The 24,392-nt window shown below is 31.6% G+C and overlaps 2 protein-coding genes across 2 annotated transcripts in view; both read right to left on the bottom strand.

Moving 5' to 3' along the window:
* The window catches only part of HELRODRAFT_158430 (hypothetical protein), a gene marked incomplete at both ends in the record, with an annotated part of 5,743 nt that extends 4,665 nt beyond the window's left edge, over positions 1-1,078 (bottom strand). Inside the window, 2 exons of the mRNA XM_009010499.1 lie at positions 590-742; positions 933-1,078. Of these exons, the coding sequence (XP_009008747.1) occupies positions 590-742; positions 933-1,078 (299 nt within the window). The remainder of the gene's footprint in view (positions 1-589; positions 743-932) is intronic.
* Positions 1,079-7,733: 6,655 nt separating this feature from the next.
* Positions 7,734-16,546, bottom strand: HELRODRAFT_121430 (hypothetical protein; the record flags this gene model as incomplete). Its single annotated transcript, XM_009010500.1, has 7 exons — positions 7,734-7,937; positions 11,053-11,130; positions 11,194-11,305; positions 12,386-12,446; positions 15,546-15,645; positions 16,107-16,229; positions 16,463-16,546. Coding segments are annotated over 7 exons (762 nt in total), but the record flags the coding sequence as incomplete, so codon positions are not given.
* Positions 16,547-24,392: the final 7,846 nt, after the last annotated feature.

A 24,392-nucleotide genomic window follows, 5' to 3' on the forward strand; every position in this document is an offset into this window, starting at 1 on the left:
GGGGGAAGTGTCTGCAGAGGGCTGAAAGAGCTATGGTGAGGATGATGTGTGGGGTTAAAGTGAAGGATAGGAGGAGTAGTACAGAGCTGATGTCGATGTTGGGACTGAATGAGGACATTGTGACATTGATAAGGAGATCGAGATTGCGGTGGTATAGACATGTGTTGAGAAGGGATGAAAGGTTCGGGATTAGGCGAGCGTTGGAGTTCGAGGTTGAAGGAGTGGTAGGAAGGGGTCGTCCGCAATTGGGATGGAGAGAGCAGGTGGAGGACAGGGTGAAAGCGGGGTTGCGTGATACTGAGGCGAGTGACAGATGTGGATGGCGTCGAGGGGTATTTCGGTTTCATCATAGGTAGCCAAACGGCAACCCCCGATCTTGGGGAAAATGTCGTCTAAACGTGTGTTGTTGTTGTTGTTGTTGATGCGTGTGAATAAGCAACGCCATCCCGTAAAAAGAAATAGAGGTTATTAGAAAATAATAAAGTTACAAGTAGGCACCGAAATCATAACGCACGTACTATTATAATCTGACGTAATAAAAACTGACAAGGAAAGTGTGGAAACAAGTGAAAGTGAACAACCAACCAACCAGTGCACGAGAACCAAATCACCAGCACTTATTCCTTCATCCATAAATTCTAAGCATTCATTTAAATGCCTCAATATGTTGAAATGTTCACTGTCCAAGCAATAAACATGCAGATAACGTTTAACCATCTGAACTTCTTTCGGCAGAGGTTTGCTGTTTGACAAACATACAAAATAGCAATAAATAAAAATTATTTCTAATAATAACTTATTTATTAAAAAATAATTTAAATTTCATATTTTTTTGTTTTTGAATATACAGGCAAACTTCGCTGAAATAACTTTTTAGTGGTGGAATAAACTCTGATGACCTATCTAAAACATTGGAGGCCAAGCATGCTAACTTTTCAACTACAAATAAGGACAGACCATGGAACTTGGGATGAGTGTCAACGTTGTGGGGAAGTGAACATGATAACAATATATACATGATACGCCGTTTGTACAGGATGCCACACGTAAGCAAACATATTGTTAGTGTCATTTCCATGCCTAAAACATTTTAACGTCAAATTCGCCAGGTAATACTCCTAACATTAACCCTTTAACGCATAGCGCACTTTTTCACTGACACCTTATATTAAATAGAATTACTCAGACAACCCCAATATATTTGCTTAAAAATTAGACCGGAACATCCCTTAAGTATATTAATGAAAAAATTGTCAAAATTTGCGCGCATTAACAACCATTTTGTTTGGTAGTTTTTTGCTTATTTTCACTCAATTGTAAAATTTGGTTTTTTAGATGTCTCAGCAAAAAAGGTAAGTTTTTCTTAATTTATAAACTTTTTAAAAATATTTCAAATTTAAAATTGTTTTCTGTGTAATTTTTTTTGTTATTCTGATGCAATATTTTATCAAGTTTTATAACAATATTTCGAGGTTTTCATTATCACAAAAATGTAAAATGTTGAGGGATGAAAAAGATGAAGAAGATTATGGAAATGGATAGGCTTCATCATTTTTTTGATGACAATGAAGTAGATGAAGTAATTGAATGGAAAAGTGGAGATGAAGATGATAGAAGGTTGTAACTTTTGTTGACAAATAAAAACAAACATGCATAAGTTATTGAATGAAGTTTGCATATGAGTAGTCCTAAAACGGAGTTAGCCTACAAAGAAACTTGGAAGTGTATGAATGCCGCGTTTACAGAGTTTAAAATACATTAGGAACATTGATGTTGATTAGTGTTTACAATTATAAAATGAATCAATTATTGATTTGTGGAATGTAACAACAATATAGTATCCAAAAATATTTTTTTTAATTTTGAGAGTAATGAAATTTGATGATGCTTACTCGTGCAGAAAACATAGAAGCCCAGACAATTGCAACCCATAAGAGAAATATTTTAATTGCGGAATTTCAGTTTGAAAAAAGAGGCATATAATTTAGGATTATGTATGACTGTAGTTGAACAGCTGGTAGCAATCAGCAGCAGGTATCCATTTTGGCAATAATAACCCTTTATACCAGAAAAAGATGGCATTAAATCTTGGGTTATATATGATAATAACTCCAATTATTGCTGAAAAACAACAAATATATATTTATAAAATAAATAAAGTGAAATTAGAAAAAAACAAGCTTTCAGAGCTGCTTCGACTTGGTGCATGATTTGCAAGAATCGAAAAAAATGTCACTGGTGAAACTTTTTGCCAGTTTGACCTTAAATAACAGTTGAATTTCTCTTTTTTCTATTTGCATTTGTTAAAATATACAAATATGAATGTTTCTGGATGAGATTTTCAATGCAAAAATGAATGGGGTCCAATGGACCAATAGTAGTTAGTGGTATAAAAAAGCTGGTATTTCTGGGGTTAAAAGGACGCCATGCACTGAAAGTCACGTGGTTTATGTTCTGTAATAAATGAATTTATAATCATATTTAATCCTATTTACAACAAATATTAAACAATTAAATTTTACTTTTGATTATGTTAGAAGTTGTTACAATTGAATATTGATGCGGAATATTGGAATATTGATTATCAACATTTTATGATTAGTTTTTTCACGCCAAAACATAACTCTTCCCCTCACTTTGGCCAGCTTCAAAGTGCAATGACAGCTAAATAGTATTTGTACACTGTTTTCATTTTTCCATTGTTAGACATTACATATTTTTTTATTTTGATTGAAGGTACTCCGTAGCAATCATAAACGACATTGTTGGATGCATCTCTTCAAAAACGGTTTCAATTTTGCTTTTCGCTGATGATATAAAACTATATTGCCGTTCTTCCAACTCAGCTCAACTTCAACAAGTCATTAACAACATAGTTGCTTGGAGTATCAAATGGTAACTACCATTTTCTCCAAACAAATGTTCTCATTGCTCGTTTCTTCAATCACCAAGATCTGTCTTAATTCGGCATCAATATGCAATTGACCAACAGCTTCTAACTTGTACAAACGAATTCGAAGATCTAGGAGTGATAGTTGACAACGAATTCAACTTCAATCTTCATATCAGTGACATCGCTCACAAAACTTCTTCGCCTAATCATCAGATGTTTCTTATCTTTTCGTATTATGTGCTTGTCCAATTTCGTCATTTACCTATTAATTATAGCCATCAAACTAAATTTTTTTTATTACACCCACAATGTTATTTTTTACATGTTTAAAATTTACTCTTTTACATAAATAATCATATCAAATTCTATTGTAATCTTACAGTTATTACGTATTTATCTTCAATATTGTTATGTAGCCTCATTCATTATTTGTATTATTATGCAATAATTTCTGTTTGTTAATTTAATTCATTGACGTGCGTTTTCTTTAACGCGACGTTCTTTTGGAAGCTGTTTTTTTTCCTGACTAGATAAGTGGTCTGTTATGGCCCTCTGGTCAGCTTGTCATTAAATAAAAATAGATAAATATTTTTCTTTTTTGATTGAAGATACTCTGTAGCAATCAGCAGCGCTATGTCTCGAAACCGTTTTGAAATAATATTACGATATATTCATGTATGTGGTAACAATAACTTAGATGCAGAAGACAAACCTGCTAAACTTAGACCATTGTTTGTGATGTTGAATGCTTCGTTTGTTAAACATAGCCTTTGGAACAAAACATTTATATTGACAAATCAATGGTGCTATACTATGGATATCTTAACTCAAAACAGATTTGTGGTAAGCCAATACGCTTTGGTTTTAAAGTGTGGTGCTGCAATAGCCGATTGGAGTATTTGGTCCAGTTTGAACCTTATCAGGGATTGTCTTGTTCTTGCAATAATGATTTGGGGCTTGGTGGTTCAGTTGTCCTAAAACATTATCTGATGGTAAAGTTTTTGTTAACAATTTTTTCAACTCACCACATTTACTTGATCACTTGAAACTGTCAAATGTATTGGTAACAGAGACTATGAGAACAACTAGAATGGAAAATTATCCATTAAAGGATATTGACAAGTTGAAAAAGACAGACAAGAAGCATACAATCATTGGATGGACAGGAAATCTGGAATACTTGGAGTTTGATGGAATGGCAATGAAATTTGACGCAATGCAATGATTTCCAACTGCTTCGGCATTAATCCAATAATTCAAAATAAACATTGGTCTTCAACTGAGAAGAAGCAGGTTCAGATCACAATATCTAATGTGATTTTGCACTACAATCATTTCATGTGTAGAACCAACAGAATGTATCAAAATATTGCCAAAAATTGGATAAAAAATGGCGGTGGGCCCTTTTATACAATTGAGACAGTCTGCAGAATGCATGGCAACTCTACAGGTCTTCAGAAGCTAATAAGCCCCTACAGTGCTTATTAGCTTTTTTGGCATAAAGTAGCCATGACATATATCATGAGATATCGTGAAACAAATTCCATTTCCCCTCACATTTAAAAACCTTGTTTTGCCATGTCAATCTGTTCCTGATTCTGTGTGATATGATGGGCAAAACACTTCACAGAAAGTATGGACAGTGGTCAAAAACGATGTGCACAATGTGGGAAGAAAGGACAGAAGAAATGTAATAAATGTTGTGTTACTCTACATGACAAATGTTTTGAATTATTTCACACAAAGTGATAATCACCTATGAAAAACATGTACCATGTGGTGCATAGTGTTCTTTTTTAAAAACAAAATTTCATTGTTGAATATTCAGATTATTGACTTACCTATGAAAAGTAAAAAATGGTATTTGAGTACGTCTGGATTTATCAAAGCATGATGATCAAGAATGAAAAAGTTTCAGCCTTGGTATGTTTGATTCTAATCTGATAAAAAGTACGTCAAGTATGAAATATAATTGAAAACTGATATTCACTTGAACGTTATTCTGAGTTTTGCATAAAATAAAAAAAAATATATAAATTTATTTAAAAAAATAATATTTAATAAATAAAAATGAAAAAAAATTTATTCCAATTTTAAGTTAGATCAATAAATCAGGCACATTGCATGCTCACCATGCTTAAAAGTAGCTACAAGTTGGGTGCGTGTGCTACATGTTATTAAATAAAAAATAAACATGTCAGAAGCATTACAATTATTATTACATGCTTGAGAAAAAGAAATTATTTATCGTGAACATTATTTATTTATTTATACATGATGAGCGACATTAATTCATAATTTAACATTTTAACTTAAATTTAAATATAAATGACTAATTAATCAATCTTACGGCAAAATCCTAGGACAGTGCCTACCATGCAATTGAAAACACATTATAAATGTGGGAGATATGTATAAAAAAAGAGTGCACATAAACAACGACCAATGAGATTGTGAGCACAATGTCGAAACATAAAGTAAGAAATTTTAAAAAATACGTAACTGTCAAATTTTATTATTTTAAATTATTTATATTAAAATAATAAAATGAAATAAATAATTTTTATTAAAATAGTAAAAATGGGATATCATTTAATGTAAAAAAATACAAATTTTGAGATGGTAAAAGAGAATAAAATGTATTGTATACAATCTTTTTGTCCAAAAATTTAATTTATATAAATACTAGTTTATATTGCCGCCTACAATCGATTAATTGATATTTTATATTCGTGACATTAACACTTTCGATAGCTCCGTATTTTCGTTCATTCATTAAGTTACAGCTGTGTTGCGTTTCCTTTTCTAGTTATCTCATTGGTCGTTCACTTACAGCTGTGTTGCATTCCCTTTTTTAGTTATCTCATTGGTCGTTGTTTATGTGCACTCTTTTTCATACATATCTCCCGCATTTATAATGTGTTTTCAATTACATTGTAGGCACTGTCCTAGGATTTTGCCAATCTTACTTCATAAACTTAATTTATTAATCTGTAATGTAATTCTAAGTGACAGTGCAATAGTAGCCTAATAAATAAAGTAATAATGTTTAATAATGTTAAGCTACGATATAATGCAGTGCGCCCAACTGTTGGCTTTAAATTTAATTAATTTAAATTAAATTTTATTTTATTAACGATTACTACTACTACTACTAAAAAAAAACAAACTAACCAATCCAAAGTTAGGATGTGAGTGAAACGATTATTTTGCAGCGAACACCTGAACGCATCGTCAATATCTCCGACATAAATATTTTTAAAAATGTGCGACATTCTTGTTTTTTTGCTGTAGAATTGCGAAACTAAAAACAAAACATGTTAAATACTGAATAAGCTTTTATATAATACAGTCACGCACGATCGGCCACTGTTTTTATTTACAATTTATATTAAAAGTGAAATAAAATTATGTGTGGTAAAATCCGGGTCTGTCCTATTGGTTGACTAGTTTATTGTATCAAAACAGACATGACAAGTTAGCGAATATTGTGGTGGCTAATTGTAGATATTTTTTGTTAGCTAATTGAAGTTTGTAAATATTATGTTGGCTTATTGTAGATATTTTGTTGGCTAATTGTTAACATTATAATAATACAAATATATATATTAACAATCCAATCAGCCACCGTGATATCCCAACCAGCCACCGAACTATCTGTTATCAATTTCACGAATGGCGTAAGATATTATGATAGCATTTGATATCAATAACATCAGACACACTGAAGTCTTTTTGAACGAATTAATTGCACATTATACCACCATCGTTAAATCTCGGCACAAAATTTTATATGTTGTTTTAGCACTCATTTTTAATTTTCGCGTTAACACGCAACATGCCGATGACTCTTATATTTATATCTACTTTTCCTCTATTTAATCTCGATATTAGTCTTCATAACCCAACTTTGTCTTTCCTCTATTGTGACATGGAGTAATTCTATGTAGGTACCTTAAACTAAGTCCTTCTAGATTTGAATCAATCAATGATCAAAGTGTTGTTCCATATCTAGTAGCCTAAAGCTGTTACCCATCCAACACGGAGAAAAAATAATCACAACATAATGCAGTCAAGCAGCTCCTTTCTGAAATATTTGTCCGTCAAACCTTTCGAAAGCGCGAATAAACAGCCTTTTTATAAAATCATATTTCCATCAGCTGTTACAACATACTCAGATGATGTAGATGTACTCTAGACTTCAATAAACAATACCAATAATGACAAATATACCTTCTAACGTCAATTTGAGATTCAATATAGCTTCCCTCAATTCGCTTCAATATATATATAAATTTTATTAGTGTGCTTTACTGTGTTTGAAGCTGTTGTAAACCATCAGAGGGTGCATTACAAAATTGCTTATTTATCCTGAAAGACCCCAAGATGAGTCTTACTAAAATGCACATAGCAGCGTCATTTCTTCTCTTCCATTATTCCACTGTAACGTCTGAATTCAATGGCGCGATATTTTGCACTGGTATTTTCTTATCGCATTATTTTTTTTTTAATTTTACTGGAAGCAAAAGAGCAGCGATGCCTGACGATGTCACGCCTGCGCCATTTGACCCGAAAGTGCTCGTGACATCATTTTCTATCCGTGAGCTAATCGCCAATCATTTGAATTTAAACTGCTAGGACAACCGTGCGCTGATTGATTGATGTCATTGCAGCTCATGCTTTCAGTAAAGTTCTACGGCTATTGAAATGCGGCGTGGGTGGCTTTAACCTTTAAAATCAATTTAGAACAAAAAATGTAAAAGTGTAAAAAGTTAATAACAAACGTTGTTTGAACTGTTTATATTTTTGCATTTATATTCAAACTGTCCATTTGTTTTGAAAAATTGAAAAGATTTTCATCATAAATATCATCATCTACAGCTTTGGAAATGTGACATGTTGGTACAGGCGGTGGGTTTTGAAGCATCAATGATCTTTTCTTGGAAACTACTGTGTCAAACAATCTGACGTAACAATTTGTCGGCCCAGGAATAGCTTGTCCATGCACGTAGATTACGTTATACTTTGTATTTATTCTCCAAATCTACAAATATTAGTTAATTTGAATAAATATAATAATAATTTTACGCCAGTTTGCTAGAACAGTTGTCTTATAGGCCACATTAAGCAAGATGGTGTCAAGGTTAAAGTACATGGTTGTGCTGTTGCAGTGACTGGATTCAAATGCAAAAAATACATGGATGCACGAGTGTTCACACTAAAAGCAGTTTTTCTGTTGTGATAAATCTGAGAATTATAAATAACGTATAATTAAAAGACGAAATAATAATTAATAAAAATAGTAATAATTATATATTCTATCAATCAGCTTCTCACGCTGTAAAAATGTTACAATTAGTTCTAGCCAATCAAAGAATTCATTTATCAAAGCCAGTAGAACCATATAAAACAAAAAATTTAACCAAAATGTGAGACTGGTGACATTATCAAACACCTACAGAAATTAAACATAAATGTTGCCTCGTGCTACCGGATAACTTTCAGCCATCCACATCTTTTCGTATTTGTGTGGATGCTAAGGACTTATCTCTGATGTTCAGTATAGATTTCTGGACGTTTGGCCCATCAACGCAAAAACTAACATACGGACAGCTTAAAAATGATGTATGATGATATACTTCAGCAAATTCGTCTCTAATTGATCTTTCTAAAATCCTGGTTGCAACTTCGGTATTAGGGAATTTTTTATAAAATGCTTAGGATGTTGCATGGCTATTATTTTCTTTACATTTGAAATAAAACTCAGGTGTGATAACAATCTGTTACTACTAACCAAATCTGGTGACAAATCTGACTATATTTTAGCGTAGGAGTGATTTCAGCAGTGTTGATGGACAGATGCTTTCATTGACCATCTGAAGTAGGAAAAAAAGAATAATCACCAAAATATCTTTTAGGATGAATGCCAAAAAAGAATTAGTAGAACAGGATTCGAATAGATTGCCCCGCAGATAGCCGGGAGTTTATAGGTGATGATACTCTAAGTAAATTTTTCTTGTTCAGAAGAAAGTGCGTTTCCACACTGTTTCTATTAAATTTGCAGCTTATGCCACGGCACAAAAACACAAAACGTTTTTTTTACAATTCGAGAGCTTATTTATATTTTATTTTGTTGAGAAGATCAAAAATTTTTAACACTTTATTTACGCTGTTTTTGAAGTTGAAGCGCCAGTCAATTAACCATGTTGTTGTTTCTCTTTGTCCGGCCCCAGCGTTTTGATTCAACCGTAGCTGTAGCCAACTTGCAAATTTCAATGATTTTCCCTGAGTTCTACTATGATGAGATGAGTATGGTGTTGATGCAATTGAAAAAGTCTGGCAGATCAACCGAGTGGAGATGGCAAAAAGACAAATGTTGTTGACGTTGTGTTGATTTAACTTTGATTTGTAGCTATTGAGAATGATGTTATGGCCGACCGAAGTTGCGCGAGTGTTTGTCTAAAGCATATTACTAATGTTTATTCTGACTGATTTATTGTGGAAGTGGGAGGAAGCCTTTTTACCGCTATTAAATATATTTATAAAAAAAATTATGGAGGATGTCTGAAGGTATCACAGTTGTATTGCAATATTTTGAATGAAGTGTTTCTTTAATTTTATTTTACACGGACTATGAATTTGAGTTGTGGTTTTATGACGAGCATGGCTGATGTTGAATAATTTTAGTAAATATTGAGCATAAAGGAGGTCTGTGTGTTGTTGAACGTTGAGCATTGGGGATTCTGAGTAGATTTGTTGTATGGCGGAAGTAATGTGACCAGTGATGGTTTTGAAACGACTGGAACACAAACCGATCACGCATGTTCAAACACTGGTAATTCGACAATTTTGTATATGAAAGGTAATGTATCTTTTTCTTGACTAAATAATGTACGAGAAAGTGCTTTTAGAATGTTATTACGCTTAATGGTTTTAACTGCTGATTTTTTTTGTTCTAAATGGTGAAAGTGGACATGATATCAAATGTAAGGCCAAAAATCTTGAGGTTGTGTTCTAGTAACTGACTAGATTTTGATAAGAGAATGGTGGCGATTTTGGACAGTGTGAGAGTGAAAATTGTTGAGTGTTGGAAGGCAGCTGTTGAGTGAAAAGATCAGTATCAGATCTAGCAGAGTAGATTGTAAAGTAATCCGCATAAAATGTTTTGATGTCAGTAGTAGGTGAAGGTGCTCATAAAAATAAAGTCGAATAGGGTTGAAAATGAAACTTTTAAGCAGACTAACGTGGATTATACGTTGTTTTGATGATTGGCTTCGAAATTCTATTTAAGCGAAGAGTCTATGTAAGTAGTTTGAAATCTAACGGATAATTGATTGTGGGAGAGTAAAGACAAATAAGCTTGTTGAACAATATATCATGATTGACGGCGTTAAATGCTTTTGTGAGATCTAGTGCCGTATGATTGTTCAATGGGTTGATATTTTTTTTCGTTAAAACCGTTGATCGCGCCCGTGGTAAGTAGGGTAAGAAGTAGTTGCTGAATGTCCAGATCGAAAATCATGTTGATGATCAGCCATGGGTAGATATCTGTTATGGTAGGAAGCATGCATTTTTCTAAAACTTTAATGGCTGGACATAGTAGTGAAAATGGACGACATGATTTGGCGTCATTGTTAGGTTTTTCCGGTTTGAGCAATGGTATAATTTTTGTGGTTTTGTAAATATAGGTTATTTTGCCGTTTTTCAAAGATTCACTGAAGACGTTTGTTAGATACGTGACACAGAGTAGTTCCATGTATTTGAGATGAAAGATAGTTAGATTGTCTGGTTCAGTAGCTTTTGAATTTTGATGATAAAGATTGTTTTACGGCTTTGTTAACTTGATCAGGAGAAAGAAATGGGTAATTAGTTAAGTAACGCATTTGGTTTTACGGAGTGAAATTCTGTTTTTTTGGTTGAATATTGATTGAAGGAAGTACAAATTTTTTTGAAGAGATTGTCTAGCTGCTTTTTGTTGTTGACTGCTTTTTCACCGAAGTTGATAACCTTAATTTAACCTAATTTAACTTGATTTAACTCCACTATTTATTGCGTTTATATTTTGTATCATTTTAATAAGTGACCTTGTGACACGTGGTCTGCATTTAAAAAGCCTACAGCTAAACAAAAAATATAATAAAAATATATTTGAAACATACCTTCAATCCTCTTGTAGTCCTCCATTCCATTCCCATATGACCAGGCATCTTTTTGCCCTTAAAAACTTTACCTTTCCCCTATCGTGACAAAAATTTTATATAAAAATATTATTAATATAGGCCAAAGCAAAATGAACTGACTCGTCCTCCTCCAATGTTACCAGGTCTCCTGTGCCATTTCGTGGTTCCGTGACTGGCTGGTCCACCCTTAAACCCCCACCTTTTCACAACTCCTTGAAATCCATGGCCTATACTGCAAAGCAAAAGAAGCAGCAACTTAGAAAAATGTAAATGGTATCCTTAAAGTCCCTATTGATTTTTATGCAGCACCCCTATTAGCATCAGAGCCCTATCAATGATCTTTGAGACGTTGAACTCAAATCTATTTTTTGTTTAAACTTTCACCATGAATTTGATTTTTAAATTTATGGATTACAAAACAAAATCTTCAATCAAATCATATCAAACCATCATTAATGTTTAAAAAAATGTTTTGTTTTACAAGCGAAATAAATGAAATAAAATATGAACAAAGAAAAAATTTGAAACTTATGCAGATCCCTTAAACATGCCTTATAACACGTTTTCTAATCAATTGACATGCAATAATAATTTGATAGGATAATATTATAATTTCATAACTGCTACGAGAATGCTTAAAATATGAATTTGCAAAATTTTCCGCCTGTAAAAAAAATCTAAATTTCAGTAAATAATCTTAATTAAGCTAATAATTTTGATAGATCTATCTTTATTATGCTGATCTGATAAGCATAAAGCTGCTAACACTTTGTTTCTTATTTACTTAGTTGTTGTTAAACTAATGATGATGCAAAGACAATACAATCACTGCATCATTCCTTGGTTTTCGCAATATACGAACCATAATGTGGTTTCAAGAACGTTCTTTGATTGCAACTAGTGTGATGCCTTGATTCTGTTATACTCTCATACTCTCTTGTCTGACGTTCCTATTTCTGAGAGAAACGCAAAAAGAACGAAAATCCACAACGTCAGGTTCGTTATTACAAACGTTAAAAAACCCACCTGCCTAAAATACTTTTGAAGTTTAAATTTAAGATAAAAAAATTGTCTCACACTGGCTGATTCTTAATGTAAAAGCAATTTTTATAGCAAGGGAGACAAATTCAATGCAAGCTAACATATAAAATGCTCATCTGCTAAACATTTATTTGCAAATCCAATCAATAGCTAAAGTGATCAAAATTTTAATATAATTTCAACGCAAAAATCTGCACCAAATATCATCAATATTATTTTATTTCTAATGCAATCATTGAATTGGCAATAAATGCTAAAAAAAAAGAATTACGTTTTGGCCTGAGCATCGACGAAATTTCCAACCATAAAATGTGAGGCATTCAAAGGAGTGCCTGAAACGTAATAGTTATAATTCACAATGGATTTATATATAAAGGTATTAATAACCGGTAAATTAAGCTAGAGAGTTGTATAAAAATAAATTTTAAAACATGGTCACACTGTATGCTGTGTTCATCTAATACACCATATATTTTTCACCAAAATGGCATGGGAATATGGCCATAAGTTTCATTAAAAAAAGTTAAATAATGAAACAGATTAAAAAAATTTAAGTATTTTTAATATCGAATTTAAAAGAATAAAATAATTTTTAAATTTGGTCAATCAAATAACATTCGTACACATGTAAACACACACACACACACACGCACGCGCACGCACACATATACACACATACCCCAACAAAACAAAACCACATGCGCACAAATATTAAAATTTCTTTCTATAAATAACATTCAATTTTTACCAACAATTTTTAGAGAAAAGCAAACAGAGGCAAACAGAGGCAATTGAAATGGGAGTGTTTATTTGTTTCACTTTAGTTCATTGTAAATGATTTTTAATAATTGTCTTTTATGATATTGGTCGTATGTCATTTTCAACATTTAATTTTTTTACTCCAAAGCTCTGTGCATAACAATCCAGAATACCGAAAAAAATTTTCTCAACAAAAGTGTTTATTTATGTGTGAAGTTTTTTTTTCTTGGCGCGCATGTTGAATGAATGACTCATGTGCCTATGTTGTTTTGCTTGGCGCACACGTTGTGTGAATCGGTCATGTGTACATGCTGGTAGAATGTTGCGTGAATTGGTTTTGTGTGCATGTTGGTATAGTATTGCGCAAGTATGGTTAGCATGCTTGAGAATGAATGGTTTCTCAGTTTTTAAATGCGCAATTTTCAAAAGATTGCAAAATATATCAATACCCATTATTTTCGAAGAAGTACACTTTTCTACCATATTTGCAAAACGGTGATCATTTCATTTATGTTGAATTCTGAAACATCATGTTTTTATTTATATAATCCTTTTAACTTCATACATAATGACAAATTTGCAAAACTGTTATTTGTCAATCTGCATACTAATATCAATAAAATCATTGGCAAAAACTTTAAGTGGACAAATGGTATACAGCGTAATTCTTAAAAACAGTCAGATGTATACAATTACGTTTTTTTTTATAAAAATTCTGCGTTTGATACTTCAGTCCTGGAAGGTAGACACACAAGTCCATGCTCAAAAACAGTGTCCTCATTGACTGAGAAAGTTAATGAATTACAAATTGAATTAATTAATCTATCTACTAAATTTTCTAACTTTTTAACAGTTTAGCTAATGACTTAAATAATAATAACTTAAATTATATGAAGAACACAAATCCCTCAAATAAAAATTCTCTAAGTTTCAGATTTCTGATAACTTAGAAAATAGGGGTTTACAGTTTAATGAGGATGGTAATAATAAACTCAGATTTTAATAAAGAATGGCTACATTTTATTCAAGCTTGGAATAATTATTTGCGAAAACAAAAAAATGTGACGCAGTAAAAGAGTATGAATTCATTAATCTCAACAAATATGAATCAAAACAAAATTATGGGTTTGGAGCACCTGATGTGTGATAAAAAACAAGTTGAAAAAAGTTGCAATTAAATTTTCATCCTATTGAAGATCTATTTGTAAAATTTCGAAACCATATATTGATAAAAATATTATTAATTCATGCTAACAGGCCGATGAAATAAATCTGTGCAGATGATACAAAACTGTGCGCCGTGGTACATAATGCTAACGACGTGGCTCTGTTGGAAAAAGATTTGGGAAAATTATATAAATGGTAGGAAAACTGAAAGATGCACTTCAATGTTGAGAAGTGTGCAGTCATGCATTTCGGCAAAAAAACCCAAGCAAGCATTATGAGGCAGTGAACTTAGGTCAAATATGGAAAAACGTGACCTGGGTGTTTTCATTACCCAAGATTGTAAGTCATCAAGACAGTTTCAAGAAGTTGCTAAAAAGTCCAATCAAATGCAAGGGACCATTAAAAGAACGTTTTCGACCAAGGAACAAATTGTAATAACAAGGTTATGCAAATCTTAAGTAAGACCACACTTAGATTACGGTGTACAGTTTTGGTGTCCTTATCTCGAAAAAGACAAAACAATTTTTAAGAAGATTCAAAAAAGGGCTAAAAAGTTGATCACAAGTCTACGACACCTGAAATACGAAGATAAACTTGACAAATGTAGTCTAAAAACGAGAAAAGATTTGATCCAAACCTACAAACTTATTATGGATAAAGAAAATTAACCGGCTACTAGATTTTTTAAATTGTCGTACAACAAATCTACATGTGGTCATAAACTGAAGCTTTTCTAAGAGAGAGCTGGACCAATGAAATATAACTTCTTCAGCAACAGAGTTGAAATCACTAAAACAGCATAAATAATGATGCAGTGACCAGTAAAATCAACAAATATTTTTAAAAGCAAATTGGCCAAATTGGGATTCAACCTGGAGTGGCTCTAAAAAGATTTTTAGTCTTTCAGCCACTATAATTTTTGTTATGTTTTGTTTATTTGTATATATATATATATATATATATATATATATATATATATATATATATATATATATATGTTTAATTTATTTCCACTTCTTACATATTTTATTTTTGAATATTTTTATATAACCTTTGTATACATGTTTAGATACTATATTTTATTTTTGTTTTTATACATGCTTAATTACTTTATTACCTACTTGTATTCACTTTTTTATTTATTAACTGCTTAACTTAAATTGAAACATTTTACAGTAAAATTTTATTTAAAATAATTTTATATTTATACCGCATTGCTGCTTTTGTCAGTGTTTTGGTTGATCTGTTGTGTTTTGTTTATTCAGGTTTTTATTTTATATTTGTTGAAAATTGTCCAGAGTTAAGAGTTGCACTCTTTTTAGTATCCATATCAGGTGTATTTTGTACTATTTTTCATGAATAAACCGGAGATTAAAAAAAAACAAAAAAACCAACAAAACAAACAATAAATGTTTTCATAAATTAAATTTTCATAATCATCAGCATCAAGGATGAAAAAAAAGATTGAAAAATATTGTTATGGGAGTATTAAAAAGACCACTAACCAGGCTGCAGAGCAGATTCAGGAGAAACAGCAAATTTGGATAATTTTCTTTTTGGTAAAACACCGGCATTTTTAAACAATCCACAATACGCTTTTGTAAACTTAAGAAAAAAAAATCTGAATGAGTGAAACAAAACTAACAACCACCTCATCCATCCTCAACCATCACCTATCAAAACTACTACACACAGCCTTCAACAATGCAAGCATAACTATCAAGTCGTCGCTCTATCAACATGTCAGGATAAGACCTTCATCACAAGACATCTTAAATATATTAGCACTCAATAAGATCTTTTACTCAATCTAGTTTTCTTTTTTCTTATCAATCTCTCAACTTCATTTAATTACTAAGTCATTAACTAGTCTGTTAATAAATTATCTTATTAAATCATTACTTTATTTTATTTTTTATACTTTTCATGCTCAAACATTTTCTTCTCCATTATTTATTTTTCGTTATTATTTTATTCTATTGCCTTGCATGCTGTAACAATTTCTGCGTTTGTCAGATTCTGATTTTTTAAAGAATAATAAAAAAATCACTAGTACCATGTTTTACCTTACGATTTTCTGTTCCTAGAGCTCCAACTACTAATGTCCCCAGTGTCATGTTAACATTCTTAAACATGTTGGAAGAACTTTCTTCGGGACTTTTGTAAGAAATAACATGATTATCAAGAACCTAATAAAAAAAAATTTACTGAATGATTAAAAATATAATTTAAAATTTTGTTGAAAAATTAACAAACATAAAAGAGCTGAGAATCACCTAAAGATGTGGTGAAAAAATCAAGAAAAGTTAGTGATTATTTTGAAGAATTATGAATAAACACAGATATATCTATGGATTAAATCTTTTGGTGAAATGAATTTATCTTCAGAGTAGTATTTTGGTGAAATGAATTCATTACTTACCTGAAGCAGAGTGCAATAAAATTTCTTGCCATCAATAGTCCATTGAGGAACAACACCAATCTTCAAAGCAAGAACACCAGTCCGAATGATACTAAAAATAATTTGAAATAACGCTTCACTTAATTAATCTCATATGGAAACTAAAATAATTTCATGAAAAAAGTGTTCTAATCATAATTGAGTGAGTGAACTGAGTTGAATAAAATAGTTGATAACATAGAGTCAACAATGACAGCACAACAACTTTATTATAAAAAATCTATCATCTACTCTTTAAACAAATATTACAAAACGATCAAAAACAAAGTAATATCTCATGAAGGAATTATCACAACCTTGCTGACTGTATAGAACGTGGCAATTAAAATCCATTACTAAGCATTACAATTTTTTAGGAGACTAGAAATAATTGAAACAGTAAGCAAATTTTATGGAGGAGAGTGTGTTTTCAAATTATTCAAAGTTGAGTATTTAAGTTTTGATGGGGTGTTTAATGAGAGAAAGAAAGAGTGAGAAAGGATTAGAGAGAGAGAGAGAGGGAAAGAGAGAGTAGAGCCCTGCGCGGTTTGCGGTTTAAACCGCAAAAACCGCACCGCAACCGCGGTTTTTTGCGGTTGCGGTGCTTAAATCATGCGGTTTTACGCGGTTGCGGTTTTGAAATGTGCGGTTTTTCCGCGGCGCGGTTTTTTATATCAAAACCGCGGTGACCGCAAAAATTTTGTTGAATATTTTTGTTCGTCCATAACATTTTAAAAATTGCATTATCATTGTAATAATTTTTATATATATTGTCTTTGAAAAATCTTAATATCTTTGGAAGCCGTTGAAGCAACCATTTTCTTTTTCCTGTTTACTTTGAAAGAAGTAGTTATTTTATTTACGACGTGGTTAATTATCGATTATTTTATAAAAATGTCCGAGGTAAAAAATGTTGAAGTTGATTCACAGGTAGATGTAATTGATAAAAATTTTTTGATTAAATTGATGCTGTCCAAAAGCGAAAACATTTCTTTAAAAGCTCAAGAAAATTCTAAAATTGAAATTTGGAAAAATTTTAGCAGAATTTATTTTAAAAACGTGGCTACATCATTTATCTGTTGTAACAAATGTGAAGCCAAATGTATGTTAAAACAAGATCGGAACACGGATGTAGACAGTTGTGATTTATAATGTCAATAAAAGCATTGATGTTGTTTTTCATTTTTGCGGTTGCGGTTTTCGGCGCTACGGTTTTGTGCGGTTGCGGTTTCAAATGTTGCGGTTTTGTGCGGTTGCGGTTTCAAATGTTGCGGTTTTGTGCGGTTGCGGTTTTTGGAAATTCCAACCGCGCAGGGCTCTAAGAGAGAGGATTAGATAAATAAGTAATAGAACTAAGAGATGTGAAGCACAAGCAACAGATCAAGAGGTCAATGGTCGACTCTAACCGAACTACAAAGGAAGAAAACAAAATAAACAAGCAAAATTTAGAACCATTTTGTGAAATGGAAATATTTGAAAAGTAAGCAACACATACAGATAACATAGAACTTGTGGTAATAGCAGTAATATCAAGCACTGAAGAGTAAGCCAAAAACTGTGGTAATAATAATGATCACTTGGCATTGAATTTTCGACTTTATATCGAACTTGAATGCCATGAAGAAAAATTTATTAACAATATAAAAATTCAAAAAATAAAATTTATTAATTTTATAAAAATTTGTTCCAACAACTGCTCACATTGCACCCGTAACAGTAACAATGGGGAGCTTAAGATAATCTAATATTTAATTTGACTCAATCTAATTGACTGGGAGTGCAAAGACCATTAGAAGGGAGGTCCAATTGTGACTTTGAAAACACTAACAAAGAGACAACAAGAATTCAATCATGATTAACAAATTTCTACAATTGAAAATGAGAACCATACAAAAATCATTAGATGAAAAACATAGAATAACCAAGAAAAATTTGCTTTGATTTGGAAAGAGCTTTAAAAAAATCTTAGAGTAGAGATATTTTTGGCAGCAAAAATGCAAACATTAGAGTGCAAATTGTCACATGAGTTAGAAAGATTTCACGTGACTAACTATGAGTGTCGCATGAATCAGTGCCAAAAAATTTGTTTTAATACGTTACCAGGCTTTCTAATTAAAAAAATTAAACGAATAAATAAATAAATTTCACTTGGTGTTCCATGTTTTAAGTTGTTCATTGGCATTAATTAAAGGCAAAGTATGGTTAAGAGATGTTGATTCAATGTTGTACAATTGTTTCAAATAGATTTTGTTTTCAGCTGTTAGCTCCCTTTGATACCAATATGAAGAGACGTTTCTAGGCACATGCCATGGTCTCCTGTAACAAGATCTTCTACTGGTTCTAACTGGCTGGCCAAACTTGAATTGACTAAAATTAAACAAAAATGTTGAAAACTAACCATTTTAGTGAGTTGCAAATTTTGAATAACAGACAATTATTCAGGTTTTGAGACAAAGATTAAAAACATGACAACAAAAAAGCTGTCAAAAAAGTAAGTTTGTAAAATTGAAAATAATATGTGCGAATGGGTCAAGTAATTTAGTAATATATAAAGATTTAAATCAAAATATTGTTACTGAAAATTAAAAAAATATTGACAAGAAAAACAGTGGAAATTTAATCTTAATTTCAAGATTTTAACAGAATTAGTTGTGTTTGATAATCTCTGTTTGTTCAACACTGCTAACTTCTTAAGACTTAACTAACCCACCATTTTTTAAATACCTACCTCCAAAATTTACAGTACCACTATTATTTCAAACCCTCCCCCAGTTTAAGTATTTCAAAAAAGCAACAATCCCACATTTATGAAAAATTTAGTTTAATATATCGACACACACACACGCACGAACGCGCACAACTACAAATATGTGTTATATGCATGCAACTCTTTAAGCAATTATTTGTATTTATGAAATTAAATGCTTTGCATGTACTGTACACTACATATCTGAAACATATGTTTGTATAGGTTTTGAATATGCTTGAATGTTTAAGTATGAGTGTTAGGATTTATAAATTTGTGAATGTATATTAAATGTGAAAATTTATTTCACTGTGTATTTATATGAGAGCGACTGTGAATGGATGTATAGTAAATGTGTGTGTGTTTGAATGGGTGCAAATGCAACACAATGTATAAATGATAATATTGAGTTAATCAAGAATTATTTTTATTGGAACTATAGACAATTACATAATGTTCTGTTTTTATACTAACATTATTTGTATAGCGAAGTGGCTGTGATTTATGGGTCTCTTGGATATCTCTTACAGATATTCCGAGTCTATGATTTAATTTTTTAAGCTCAAAAATATATTACAACTTATTATGAAACCTTGAAAAAATTCTATTATGGTGACTGTGCTAGATGAGTTCATTATAGAGCTCGATCACAGCCATCTCGCCTTTTCAATAATTTATTGTTTATATTTTTTTGAGAAGCAAATAAAATTTAAATGAAAAAAAATAATTATACTGCACGGGCAATATTTAACTATTTTTAATTTAATTTATAAGAAAAAAAAACTTAACATCAACTACAAAACAAACTTCAATAACCATTTGAAAGATCTCAGCATCTAAACAGTAGCATAAACCAACGTAAAAATAATGATGATAACAATAATAATAATAATAATAGCATCAAAAATAACTACAATAGCAGAACAAATTGGTAAGTAATTTGTTTACTGATGGCCTCTAATAAAATACAATACAAAAATATGTTGCTGTTGTTACAATAACAGAATTAAAACAGGAAGTTGTAAATGCTATGATTTAACCAATATTTAAGTACCAAATGAAAAAATTAAATTAAATTTTCACAGATAACACACAATCAATAAAAAAATTGATGTTTACAAAATAATCATGATCGATGAATTACATTAATTAATCGTCAGGATGGGTGTCCGGATGTAAAAACTTTTCCAAAATTATTCTATGCCATCAAAAACAAAAACAACGGCCCCTAGTCCCCAGCAGACCTTAAGTGGTCAAGGGGGGCTAAGGATTCCTGAGAAGTATGCAATAGCGGAAGGATGTTGCAGAAAAATTCAAAATGGCCCCTCTATGGTACTTAGACTTGGAACGCTCAATGTTGGATCACTGACTGGCCGCAGCATGGAAATCGCAGAAATGCTCGAGCGTAGAAGAATTGACATCTGCTGCCTTCAGGAGACCCGATGGAAATCGAATAGTGTCTGTCATATCAACTCAGACAATAATAAATATAAAAAAAATATAAACTATTCTGGAATGATCAAAAGACGGCCAAAAATGGTGTTGGAATTTTTGTCAAAGAACCGCTAGCCCAAGAAGTACTGGATATTAAAAGGATTAATTCACGTCTCATGTGGATCAAGATTCGCCTAGAAAAACAAACAATGACTATTTTTTATGCCTACGCACCACAGACAGGCAAATTAGAAGAGATAAAAAATGACTTCTGGGCTGCGTTCTCTGACACCATCTCAACAATACCAAAATCTGAAACAATCCTGATTGGAGGCGATCTCAATGGCCACGTTGGAGAGAAAACAGATGGTTTTGACAATGTTTTGGCTATGGAGAACAGAATGAAGATGGCAACCGCATCCTTGAGTTTGCTGAAAGTCACGGGTTTTGTTTACTGAACACATACTTTAGAAAGAGGTTGGAACATCTTATAACATACAAAAGTGGACTATCAGCCACGCAAATTGATTTCTTCGCTTTCAAGCAACAACACCGAAGGCTATTCAAAAATGTCAAAGTTATACCTGGCAAATCATGTGTCGCCCAACATAGACTCCTTGTGGTGGACCTGGTTGTCGAACTGTCACAACATAAGTCTAAACAAATGCCTCGGAGAATCAAAACGTGGAAGCTGAAAAGCAATATTCATCGAGAAAAATTTCAACAGATTTCAACAGAGAAAAATTTCAACAGATTGTCGTCACACAGTTAGACCACCAATCGCAAGCCAGTACAGATTAGAGTACATACAAAACTGTTTTGATAAACGCTGCAACTACATTTTGTGGGAAAACTGGTACAAAACGTCAGCATGAACGGGACACTTGGTGGTAGAATGACAGTGTGCAAAAAGCAATAGCTGAAAAAAAAGCTGCATACAAGCAATGGCAAAAATCAAAGTTATGAAGGATGGAAAGGCAGCAGGGCCCTCTGGACTCACAAATGACATTATCAAAGCATCTGGTACTGCAGGTATCCAAACGTTACTACAACTTTGCCGTGAAGTGTGGAGAAATTGCTCAATGCCGACTGAATGGAACTATAGCATGACAGTTCCGCTATACAAAGACAAAGGTGATCCATTGAACTGTTCATCATATTTGGTTTCCTAGCAGGGAAATCAACAATTGATGCAATTCACATCCTTCGGCAACTGCAAGAGAAGTACCTCGCAAAGCATCAACAACTATCACACATTTTTGTAGACCTTGAAAAAGCATTTGATCGAGTTCCCCGTGAAGCAATCAGATGGAGTCTACGTCGGCAACTCATTCCAGAATATCTTGTTCGACTTGTGATGGAAATGCATACGAATACTAAGGCTCTCATCAGCACAATGGTTGGAAACACAGATGCATTTGACATCGGCGTTGGAGTTCACCAAGGCTCGATTCTCAGTCCACTGTTATTTATAACTGTGATTGAAGAAATCACAAAACCAATACGCACTGGTGACATTTGGAATCTAATATATGCTACACAGCTACTGGACGATGACCCTGTTCAGTTGTAAAGAAGGTGTAGGTAACAATTCAATCAAGTGTCAGCAGTGCAACCAGTGGTGTCAAACGTTGTTTAAAAATAATTGGTACTTTATCTAAATTGTCCAATTTTGTTTGTCCTGTTTGCATCAATCCACAACAACAAATACGAAATAGCAATGTTTTTTGAAACCATTAAGATAGAAAAAGCCACATTGTTTCAATATCTAGGGGATAAAACAAAATGGCAGAGGTTGGAGCAGTGCCTATAAAAACTTTAAAACCTACTGTATGATTAATTTATTTTGTTCAATCATTATATTTAACATGAATAGCTATTAATTTTATAAGTTGTCATTTGTTAACAAGTATTATGTTTCTTGTTAAATGCCAATGGGTTAATTAGTTAATTCATTTGATATTTATTTGATCATGTATTGCATGTGAATCTATGCTAATTTAATAAATAGTTTAATTTGCTTCATTTAAATCAAATTGGAAAAATTCATGCCTACTTAATTAAACAAACTGTTAAGCAAAAGTAATCAGAATAATTTATTTATTCTTGATTGCCTGTTTGTCTAAATTAAAAAAAAAATTAATTATACAAGTATTAATCAGATATATATAATTATATATATCTCTGTATAACAAATCCCGAGTAGCACCGTGCCAAGGGGAGGTCCTATTTATCAATATACAACATTTTCTTATGGGTTGAAACAGGGATATGCAAAGAACCTCAATTTTTTCAACTTTTAAATATTTTCAGTAATGTCGATTTAATTTTTTTTAATTTATATCAAATAAAAGTAATTAATTACCACATTGAATAACAATTTTTAAAAAATTAAAATTTTAACATTTTAAATAAAAGCAATATTCAGAAATTATTAAATATACAATCATAACTTTTGACTCGAACGATAAAAAAATCACCCTCCAAATCCCCTCCGAAGGTACGCTCTTTGTTTGACCGTTAAAAGTGAGTGAAGGTCGTTATATTTATTCTAATTATGGGTCCGCGCAAACCACTGAAAAATTAAATGATCCGTGCCAAAAAAGACATGGATCAAATAGATAACCGAAGACCTGCAAAGCAAACAATTGTGTTTAATTTTTTAATCTATGAAAAAATAGTAGCAATGAGCAGAATGGAAAAATGTCATCATGAAGAAAATTCATAAACCATCAATAGGGCTTTAAATTTTTTTTTATTTTTTAAAAGATCAGAATCTGACAAACGCAGAAACTGTTACAGCATCCAAGGCAATAGTATAAAATAAAATGATAATGAAAAATAAATGGAGAAAGAAATGATTAAGCATGAAAAGTATGGAAAATAAAATAAAGTAACGGTTTTAAAAGACAAATAAATACAATAATTTATTAATAGACTGGTTAATCAATGACTTAGTGAGCTAGTTAAGTGATCTATAAGAAAAAAAACTAAATTGTGTAAATAATGATAAAGTTTTATTGATTGCTAATATATTTAAATTTTAATGAGTCTGGTGATGAAGGTCTTATCCTGACATGTTAAATGATCCGCTAGCTAAAGACCAAAAATTATGTCTTTTTATTCAATAAATATAAATGTCTTTAATAAGCTACAACACTTGCTCAAAAAGTAAATTGTAAAAGAATAACATCAGCAGTTAGGTTGGCATCAGGGGCTACACAAACGCCTCACTCATGTTTTTTAAGCATCTAACACCCCCAGCGGATCTCTGATTTTACCGATAACCAGATTATGTAACTTACAATAGCATATAACACAACACTTACACAAATTTGTACAGCAAACGCGAAACAAATCCAGCAGAAAACATGCCTTTCAATTCAGCGATAGTCGGTAACGCTTGCAACAGATTTTTTGGAACGAGTTAAGCTAGTCACGGTTCCATTTGGCAAAAGTTTTCATACTTTTTTTATAATATTTATTTTACATATAGGATTCTATTATTATTATTTTATTTTGTGTTATTTTAATATATAAATATATATAATTTTATTTATATATATCGATATATATTTTTGATTATATAATGTTGATATATAAAATATACCACAAGCAACCGTATTGATTAACCATATGTTAAGTATACCATATATATATATATATATATATATATATATATATATATATATATATATATATATATATATATATATATATATACAAACTTAT

This window comes from Helobdella robusta, assembly GCF_000326865.2.
Source record: "Helobdella robusta unplaced genomic scaffold HELROscaffold_1, whole genome shotgun sequence".
NCBI lineage: Eukaryota > Metazoa > Annelida > Clitellata > Rhynchobdellida > Glossiphoniidae > Helobdella > Helobdella robusta.